The sequence below is a fragment of the Hibiscus syriacus genome, unplaced genomic scaffold (genome assembly GCF_006381635.1).
Source record: "Hibiscus syriacus cultivar Baekdansim isolate YM2019G1 unplaced genomic scaffold, ASM638163v2 tig00113099_pilon, whole genome shotgun sequence".
NCBI classification, from domain to species: Eukaryota; Viridiplantae; Streptophyta; class Magnoliopsida; order Malvales; family Malvaceae; genus Hibiscus; species Hibiscus syriacus.
In genome coordinates, this window is record NW_024063442.1 from 88,710 (window position 1) to 99,981 (window position 11,272).

The 11,272-nt window shown below is 31.6% G+C and overlaps 1 protein-coding gene across 1 annotated transcript; it reads right to left on the reverse strand.

Moving 5' to 3' along the window:
• Window positions 1–9,740: 9,740 nt before the first annotated feature.
• Window positions 9,741–10,525, reverse strand: LOC120185366 (HVA22-like protein j). The gene is made up of 3 exons (XM_039189609.1): window positions 10,433–10,525; window positions 10,224–10,344; window positions 9,741–10,157 (listed from the first exon to the last, which is right to left on the reverse strand). Exons 1-3 carry the CDS (start codon window positions 10,486–10,488, stop codon window positions 9,756–9,758), a joined length of 579 nt encoding a protein of 192 aa, XP_039045540.1. The 5' UTR covers window positions 10,489–10,525; the 3' UTR covers window positions 9,741–9,755.
• Between the last annotated feature and the right edge of the window lie 747 nt (window positions 10,526–11,272).

An 11,272-nucleotide genomic window follows, 5' to 3' on the forward strand; every position in this document is an offset into this window, starting at 1 on the left:
TTTTGGGGTAAACTGTTCATTTACAGAACTAAAATGCATATATTTGAAAATTACAATTAAGTCCGTAAACATTTCCTATTCTTATACTTTGGGCATTAAACTTTCAATTTATTGTTTTGGTCACTAGCCAATTTTGGGGTATCAAAATTCTCACCCTGTAAGAAAATTATTCCTTGAATTTTCAGTGTGTACTTGAGACAAAAATATGAGGATACTACTTTCTCTTGTCTTCATCTATTCCCCATGTAACTTCCTCGACTTTATGATTTTCTCTAAAGAACCTAAACAAGTGGTATCATCTTGTTCTTCAGTTATTTGACTCCATGTGCTAATATCTTTATCGGTTCTTCTTCATAATTCAAATTTGGTTGAATCTCAATCTCTTCTGGTATGATAACATGTGACGGATCTGAATGATACTTTTGAAGCATCAACACATGGAATACATTATAAATCTTGTCCATTTCCGGAGGTAACACCAACTAATAAGTCATTGGACTAACTCTTTTTACGATCTCATAAGGACTAATAAATCTCATGCTTAGTTTCCTTTTTCGTCCAAATCATAGCACATTTTTCCACGGTGATACTTTAAGAAATATATTCAATCTTCTTATTTTTCAAATCTAAATAAGAAATTCTATCGATCGGACATAATCTTAAGATTATCTTGAATAATCTTCACTTTGTCTTCAACTTCCTTAATTATGATAGGGTCAATGATGTTCTGATCCCTAAGCTCATACCAATTCAAAGAAGATTGACATTTCCTTCCATATAAGGCTTCATAATTAGCCATCCTGATACTTGATGAATAATTATTATTATAAGAAAATTCAGCCAAAGGCAAATACTTTTCCCACAAACCTTTGAGTTCAATCACACATGCCCATAACATACCTTATCGAATTTGAATAGTTCACTCTGATTCTCTATCCGTTTGAGGATGAAAAACAATGTTGAAGTTAAGTCGAGTTCCCAAGGCTTTATACAAAGATTTACAAAATCTCAAAGTGAACCTTGGATATCTGTTAGATACTATCGACATAGGCACTCCATGTAGTCGAACAGTCTCCTTAATGTACAATTTAGTATACTTATCCATAGAGTAATCATTTCGAGGCAGAATGAGGTGCGGTGACTTGGTCAATCTATCCACAATCACCCAAACTAAATAATTTTTATTGGATTTTAAAGGAAATCATGTGAAAAAATCCATTTCCCACTTCCATTGACGAATAAAATCGGTTGTAATAGTCCCGAGGGAACTTGATGTCCTACTTTAACTTGCTGACATGTTAAGAACTTAGAAACAAACTAAATTATAGCCCTTTTAATTCTTGGCCACCAATACTAACTTTTTAGATCATGATACATCTTGTTTCCTCCAAGATGCATAGTCAAAGGACTACAGTGCTCCTTCATGAGAAGTTCTTTCTTCAATTCCTCATTATTTGGGATATAAACTCTTCCTCGATAGTACAAGCATCCATCAGAATGAACTTCAAAGTCTTTTGTTTACTTTTGTTCCACTTGTTCAATCCTTGACAAGCATTTTTACAAAATAAAATCAAGCATCCAAGGCTATTAAGGTAGAAGATGTCTTTCAATTGAGCACATCAACCGCCATATTAGCTTTCCCTGAATAGTAGTCGATAATCACATCATAGTCTTTAAGAAGTTCAATCCATCTTTTTTTTTCTCAAGCTCAACTCTTTTTTACTAACAAATACTCAGACTCTTGTGACCAGTGTATATATATCATCGTTTACCATGTTAGAGTATGCCCAAAGACCAATCATGAGATGATTGTAATGGAACACTTTCTTTAATATTTTATTGAATAAATGCATTGCCATTATTACTTTCAGTTATAATTTTGTGTCAAATAAAATGAAATATAATAAAGCCCATATAATAATATGATTATTATTAAAGATCCTTAGCCAAGTATTATTATAGGCATGAACAATAATAATGTGTTCAAGGCTAACATGGAGTTGGTTGATGACAATGAGCTGTCATTGACATAAAGATGTCAAAATCGATACATGAGTGTGTTGTTAGAGAACAACATATTATATTTACCCACTATGAGCATATTTATTGGATTATTATGTGATGGTCATAACATTGTTCATGGTAATAACTACATGTATGATCCTTAGACTTGATATCATTACTATCTCAACATATATAGTTGTATGTTTTGACATAATTAAACATGCTTTATAACTGGTTGCACTATGAAGACTGATGTTGAACATATTGTGATATATGCAGTGAGGTTTGAATGATCAAGATAGGATTTGTCCTTCCTACATAATAGGAACTATATCACATGCCATTTAAATTAGAGAGACTAGAAATGCATTACCATGCTCGAACAAGTTGACATGAGAGATCATAATAACAACAACAACAACAACAAAACCCTATTCCCATATACAATGGGGTAAGGGGGATGTAGTGTAGTAGGCTGCCCCCAACGCCAGGTTGAGAGCAGATTCCGTGGAAGACCTCCGATAGTCAGAAAATTAAAAATAAAGATAAAATACAATGCATGTATAAATAAATAAATAAATACATAGTTTAACAGTCTTCATATGCACTCATGATATGTGCGTCTCTAATGGGAAGTGATCCTTACAAATAAATCCCTGCATAAAAAATCTATGCATATATACAGAAGACGTAAGACCCGGCTAAATTTAAAAATAGGTAACCTGAAGAGAAAGATACACAGTAGTCAACGATAGCAAGCTACGAGACGGAATAAAGTCAGACGGGTTAACACATAAACTAAGGCAACACTACTACACTACCCTAGTTCTAAGCCTTCATAAATTCTAATGATAGGAACGTATATAAAGTAGAAGTCATGTAAATTACTATAAAGACATTAAAAATAAGGCAGAGAATGTTACACCTTATGATTGTGACCCGCACTACTCGGCTACCCTGGTCTTAAATCTCCATACTTTCCTATCAGAGGTCATGTCCTCGGTAAGGGCTAAATCGTTCAAATCAGATCTCAAGTAGTCTTTCCACTTCTGCCTTGTTCGTCCTCTCCTTCTGGCACCATCGACTGTAATCGACTCTACCCTCCTGACCACATCCAACGATTGGCGCCTAAGGACATGTCCAAACCACCGTAGTCTTCCCTCCCTCAATTTTTCGGATACATACAACACCCCCAAGGACATCCTAATAGCAGAGTTTGGTGTCATGTCCCACAGAGTCCTACCACATGCCCATCTAAGCATTCTCATTTCTGCGGCCTCCATCCTCCTTACGTGATCCTTCTTGATTACCCAACATTCTGATCTATACATCAGCGCTGGTCTTATTGCCATTTTATAAAATTTTCCCTTAAGTTTTAGAGGCACCTTCTTGTCACACAAAACTCCAGTAGCAGCCCTCCACTTTAGTCATCCCGCCTTTATACGGTTTGTAACGTCATCATCTACACCCCCATCATTATGTATCATAGACCCTAGGTACTTGAAACAATCCTTTGAGGGGAGAACGTGTCCTTCTAAATGAGAGATCATAAGTTAATCATTTATTACAATCTAACCTAGACATCTAGAAATATAATTTTCTTTTAACTTATATATAAAGGACATAAGGATATAATACATAAAAGAGCTAGTCATGAAGATGCTATGTCGAATCATGACTTCTTTTAACTTAGATGACAATGATCCATTGCTAGATGTCACTCATTTTCTGTAATACTAGTATGGTTCTAAAAATTACCACTAACGTTACATAAACCTACAGGGTCACAACCCATGGTTTAAATGAGCAAATATTAAACGAGTTTTATTTTGTATAATTTTATTGTACATGAATGAAGTATATAATTAAATTTAATATATATATTTGATATATATATATAATTTACTTTTTTTAATATAATAAATAAATATTAAAAGAATATAATTATGATTATAATTCTTTTAATAGATATAAAAAATTTAGAATAATAAATTAATACAGAATAAACCCTAAGGGTTAGGATGATTTGCCATATAAAAGGATTATGATGGACTAGCAGCCATTTTAGTCTACCTCAAAATATTTCTCAAAATAGTTTTGAGAAAAGAAAATTGCTCTCAACTAGGTGAACTGACTAAAGGCCAATACAATTTTGTAGAGGATAGGATTTGAATTGTTCGTGACTGTTGTCGATTTGCTGTTATTCCAGGAACGCAAGGTATATCACACATCTCTTCCTTCCAAATTCAAATTTTCATACATGGATCACTGGTGATATTAGTGGATAATTTTTTTCGTTGCGTCGTGGAGTGTACAGGTAATGATGCCATATTTTCAAGGTAAATATGATAAATATCAATTCAAGATCATGAGTAAATTAATTCCTTTAAAGCATCTTAAGTTGCCTTGAAGCATAAGCTATGACTTTTCCTTCTTGAATTAATACGCATCCTAAACCACTATGAGATGCATCACTATAAATCACATAATCCTTTCCAAATTCTGGTTGTACTAATACAAGGGCTTCTATTAATAACTTCTTTAGGGTCTCAAAGCTTTCCTGACACTTATCATTCCAGATAAATGGTACATCCTTTCTTAGCAACTTGTTAAAAGAAGAGGCAATTAAGGAGAAGTTTTTTAGGAACCTTCAATAATAACCAGCTGATCCCAAGAAACTCCATATCCCAAAATTATTCTTTGGAGTTTTCCATTCAACAATAGCTTGTAGTTTCTTGGGATCAACTCTTATCCCTTCTGTCGAAACAACAAGGTCAAGAAAAGCAACTTGAGACAACCAGAATTCACAGTTTGATATTTTAGCATATAATTTTTTCTCTCGTAGAATTTGAAGAACTAAACAAATATGTGCATCACGTTCTTCCTTAGTCTTTAAATAGACCAAAATATCATCGATGAATAACATCACGAATTGATCCAAGTATGGTTGAAACACTTGATTCATCAAATTTATAAATGGTGTAGGAGAATTAGTTAACCCAAACAACATCACCAAAAACTCATATTGTTCATATCGAGTCATGAAAGTCATCTTGGGAATATCTTCTTCCTTAATCCTTAACTAATGATATCTAGATCAAAGATCAATCTTGGAAAACACTGATGCACATTTTAACTGATCAAAGAGATCATAGACCCTTGGGAGATGATACTTACTATTTACTATCACCTTATTTAGTTGATGATAATCTATGTATAATCGCATAAAACTATCTTTATTTTTTCACAAACAACATTAGTGCTCCTCAAGGTTACACACCCAGTCTTATAGAACACCGATCTAATAGCTTTTGTAACTATTCTTTTAATTCCCTAATCTTGGTAGAAGTTCTTCTATACGGGACCATATATATAGGCGCAGTACCTGATAGCACCTCTATCTTAAATTATACCTCTTTATCTAGAGGTAAACTAGGAAGCTCATCTGGAAATACATATGGATACTCTTGGACAGTTGGGATGTCTTCCAACTTACCTTTTGAAGCTTGAGTATCCACCACATTATCTAAAAAGGCTTCGCAACCTTGCAACAATAACTTCTTAGCAGTTACTGCTAAAATTACATTAGATAATGGATTTACACTTTCACTAACCACTATGATCTTGGGACCTTTCGAGTCATTCAGAATCAATTGCTTTAAGTGACAGTCCAAAATTTCATAATGAAAGGATACCAATCCATACCCAAGATTATCTCAAATTATTCAAAGGATAATTCCATCAAGTTCTTTGGGAACTCAACTCCTTGAATCATCCATGGATAGTTTCTACAAATACAACTCACCCTCACACTCTAGCCTAAAGGATTAGAATCAGTTAAATCTATAGCTCTGATACAAATAAATGTAACACCGTTTCTCGTATTCTTCTTCGAACACGAGTCAGAGATATCATATAAACTTATCAATGCAATATTTATTTGAAAATCAGTAAAACAAATTGTAAAAACCAATCATTTAAAATAAATAAACCCACAATTAATTCAATCACTTAAAATCGAAATATAATATTTTAATATTCAAATCGCATTCAATTTCAAGTAGTGGCATGGCAGTTCAACACTATTTTATATAATCAATGAAACTACTTAAATAAAAATTCAACTAAATAGTAATTAAATATAATTTACTAAAATACTAACCATGCAAACCATTATTTATACCTAGTAGTATTAAGTATTATCCATTACAAGCTAGTATATATAATATTACAAACCAGTTCCAAACACTTTCATAACGAGTATCATAAACACATAAATATATACATGCCAACTAGTAATATCAAAAACACCAAAAGATGTCATATTGATACTGAGAAGCTGATCCTCTATAAGTGATGTCAAACTAATCTACTTACTACACTCTTTTTTCTTTACCTACACATGAAACCATCACACGCTATACACTTAGTGGGGTATTTCTTTATATAAAGTGAGTATATAGATATATAAAATATTATCATATAAACAATAGTAAGGAAATTTTCATATAATAATATGTAAACATATAAAACATGCTTAATAAATCACTTTTATATAAATAATATGCAAACCAATAGTTTAGATATAAAGCAATTTACATCAAATCGTAGTGTTCGATGAAAAATTTACTTTCAATTAAATCGATCAAATATGTACCTTTTACATTCATTCAAATAATAGCCCAGTGTAAACTAAATGAGAATGCAAGTTACACGAATCACTAGTATCCACATATTGCACTTTTAGTGCCATACAAATATACAAGTACTGTAAAACACAACATCATGTATCGATAATCGAAAATACCATAGTACCGAATTCACTTACTATGTATTGCATTCCATAAAATAACATGGTACCTTAATCACATTACTATTTACTCAATAAAACTATGCACAATAGTACCAAATTCACTTACAATGTGCACAATGCAGCTAATGACACTCCATCTCTATGACATGCAACTATACCAAACAATCTCAATGTGTATACAATGGGCATTTTTTATTAAAATCATATATCATCCATTTATCAAAAATACTAATATCAATAGTTATATCATAATATCATATACTAGTGCATTAGGCAGTTCATACTCGAAATCATTCAATTACTATTTATCAAATATTATGAAAATATCGTAACATAGCCAAATCAATTTCTTTTGAAAACATTTATGGTTGGCTCATGGCAAGCCTTCCTTATATCTTATATAATAGTATGGGTATTAATGCACTCACCTAGAATGCGTCACTAGCAAACCTTTATTAATGATATAAACTTCACTCCTTCATTTTTTCCCTTAGTTTTAATCTTGTTTGTATCTTGATTTCAATCACGATCTTCATGTAAATCATTTACAAAACATATACATTTCAAAGTACATGTTAGTAATCTTACTAACATAGGCGCACATTAACATAAAATTTTCAAAAAATTCTTTCAATACTTATTTGATACTAATTTCATTTCATTTTATCAATACCAATCTTAATACTTCAAAATACTATTATTCATGCACATTATAACTTAAAATCTCTCAATGTGCAATTCAAAGAATATTCGTATAACAAATGAATTAAAATTAATTATCTTAGAATGCATATCAACATTTTCATAATATCCAAAATGATCTCTTTCCATTTAACATCAATTCAAGTTTCTAAAACATTTTCAAGCATTATACATCAATTCTAATCAATTTCCATATCAAAACCCTTTATTTCCTACACTTTTTAATTTGGTTCTTTAACCTTTACATACTTCCAAATTGGACCAAACAACATTCTAAAACTTGTAGGACCGTCCATACATCATATCTAACACTAGAATAATTTTCCACAATTTCCCCTATTTTCCCTTATAGGTCGAATACAACATGAAGAATTGGGCATGGTTTTTAACTTGATCCAAAAATGAATTCAAACTCTGAAACAACATTTCCAAGTATTATAAATCAACCCCATATTAAAAACAATTTAAACTTTCAATTTCATCAAGAAACACTAAATGCCAAATTGAATAAACACCATTTCTAATGTTTTTAATCATCCTTCAATCACAAAAATGATTGTACAACACCAACTACATCATAATCAAACCTTAGAACATCAAAACCTTCCCTTCCCTTCATCCATCCAATTCAAGAAATAAGGGTTTCAAGCATGGAAAGCATGAACAAATGGTACCAAATTATAGAGAATTTCTTGTAGATTAATTTTGTATTTCATGCTTTCATCTAAAATCCTAATAAAGTAGCTTGAAAAATCAAAATGAATTATTTCCCATAACTCTTATAGCTCACAGAAATGAAGAGAATGAATAAAATGTCTTGAAATTTCTATGAAAATATCATAGGCCATTTGTCCTTTATTTAATTAAAATGAATTAAAATTCATTTTAATGTCGAATGACCATTTTATAATCACATGTTCATGAACTTTCCACATGTTAATTTGTTCATCCAAAGGTAAAAAATAAACCAACAAGTTAATAGTTACCAACTTTGCCATTGAAATTTCCCGAAATTACGATATTGTCATTTTTTATCTAACGATACTGATTTAAAATGGAAAAACAACTTAAATCCGATGATCCATGTTAAATTCTACCAGTTTAAGGCATGAAAATGACATTTTTAACCTTTTCTTATCATCTTTCAAAATATCTCAATTATTTGGTTTGGTTCGATTATCCGAATTTTTCTCGAACTTTAACGCATAGCTTTTAATACAAACTCTGTACGGAAAATCTGAGTGACATGAAAATATCATTTTTGGGGTAAACTATTCATTTATGGAACTAAAATACATATCTTTTGAAAATTACAATTTAGTCCCTAAATTTTTCCTAAGTTTATACTTTGGCCATTAAACTTTCAATTTTTTGATTTTATTCTCTAGCCAAATTTTGGGTATTACAAAAATACTCTTCTTCCATCATTTTTTTGTACTGACATGAAGTATATTTCGTGCTTCTATTTTTAGATCTAGTCCAGTTTGAATTTGGTAATAGATTAGATTATTATAGCTCTTGTCAATGAAGGATTGCAAGTTATTTTTGTCATCATTGACTGCACATAGTTCCGGTCTTCCAAGTACTTTGGAAAAAGTCCATATTTAGTATGGGTGTTTGAATTTTTCGCTTTCAGTTATCCCGATCACACTATTTATTTTAAGTTAAAAGTAATAATAATGATCATCTTGTGGTATATAATTATATAATTTTAGATTTTATAAATGTTGGAAAACCTTTCGAAAGATGAAAAGATAAACTTTGAAAATTAATTTTCCGAACAAAACACCATTCAATACTATTAATATTAAGCTGTTAATGATCAATTCGAAATTTAATTACTTAAATATTTTCTCATATAAAACTATTATGACTTGTATCATGAAGATCGTTTATCTTCTCATTTAAAAAAAAACTTGTATACTTCTAAAAACTTGTATACTATAACACTTACAAAAAAAAAAAAAACGCATACATTGTAGAGAAGCATTTTCTTCTTTTTCAGTTCATGCCTAAGCCACAAAATTTACAAGAAAATAGTTTTCTAACTTAAAAGGCGCTTTTTGCATAAAAATAGAATATAGATGGAACGGAAAAAAATGATGAATTGGGTTTCATACTTGTTCTTCAAGAAAAAATTGTGGGCTTCCTTCCCAAGCTACACATCTTGTGCTTTGGTGCGTCGGAGCTTGGAACGAGCTTGTTGGAGCCTGGAGTTGCTTGGGGAATACGGGATCTAGTCATTGTTGTTATCGAACTCATACGTCGACGGGCTATCCGGTTGCTGGCCGAACCTTGGTGAATCTACAAAGTTGATATGGCTCAATGTTGATGGCCTCCTGTTCCTCGCCATCGGACTCCGTAAACCATTTGGAGAAGGCGGTGGTGGAATATTGGAACTTCGTTCTTCATACTTTTTACTGTTAGCTGGTTTTCCTTGATTGAATTTTGCAGTTTGGCCTGCAATGTATTGAAACATCTCCAGGAATTTAGCCAATCCCATTTCTGAGCAGTTTGCCCAGTAATGCGTAAAAACATCCCATGCACGAGCTCTCAGTTCCATGATCTTCCGATCGACTTCGGTTTCATGCTCCGCCATGTAAGGCCTCAAGAATGTGTCATAAACAAAATTGGTTCCCTGCATTATCGAAACATATTAAATTTTCAAATCTAGTCGAATAAAATGAGTATCCTGTGTGATTACCTTGGTTTTAGGGTACCATAGGTAGATAAAGAATCCAAGCTTCATCTCACCATACAAGGGCAACCAGGAAATGAATATATATGTTATCCTCTCAATAACTGTAATGAAAGCAACGAGGATCCTGTAAAAATCCATAACCCACCATTGATTTTCTTCAAAATAGGGTTAATGGAATGGACTGGAATGAAATGATCATGATTATTTTGTACCAATATTTACACCAAAATCTGAGTTCATCCATCTCAACTCTCTTCTTCTCCACCATTTTAAAGCACTCGAACGCTGGATATGCATATCCAAATATCAACCTGAAATGGTAACAAAATAAGGTCATACTTTAGAAATATTATTTATTTAGAAAAATGTAAAACCCTAAAAAAGAGACTTGCACAAGCAATCCATTCAAGAAATCGCCCAACATGGTTTTATTAATGAATTATTCTTGGTAGGGACAAATGAAATAGTAAAGAAGCAAAAGCCTGCAAAAAACAAGGAAGAAATGAATCAGATAAAAAAAAACAAAGAGGAAATTTAAACAAAAGACGAGTTTGATCGAAAAAAACATGAAAAACCTCGGAAACAAACTGATAAATATAACTAAGAATGATCAGTTTGAATCTGAGGAAACAAAATGAAAGAACTATGAGAGAGTTTATGATGAAAACTGGGTCAGATAATGGATGGATTTATATCACTTGTTCATACTAAGTTTGTTTTTCTTTTTCCTTGAATTCTTCCAACATCTTCTTCCCGTTATTCTCGCCTCTTCATAAAAATACTACCGCATAATTATTTTCTTCAAAAAATAGTCGGGAGTAATTTTCTTAGGAAAAAAATCATATTTTTTTTCTAAAAACATTAAAAAAAGCACACATTTCCCTCATAGTTTATTCTTTGATATTAAAATTTAATTAATTCTGAGTGAGCTGATGTCATTTTAAACTTAAATTTAATCAAAAGTATTAATATTATTATAAATTAGATAATAATCGTTAACCATCTAGACAATTAGTTAATCCTCCCTCTTATGCTATCAATCATATACCTAA

Bases quoted from the DNA above. Each gene is read 5' to 3' on its own strand.
- LOC120185366 (XM_039189609.1), bottom strand. From the start codon at position 10,488: ATGGTGGAGAAGAAGAGAGTTGAGATGGATGAACTCAGATTTTGGTGT. The intron at 10,345-10,432 runs GTACAAAATAAT...GGATTTTTACAG, and splicing joins AGATTTTGGTGTAAATATTG to GATCCTCGTTGCTTTCATTA. The intron at 10,158-10,223 runs GTAATCACACAG...TCGATAATGCAG, and splicing joins TATGGTACCCTAAAACCAAG to GGAACCAATTTTGTTTATGA.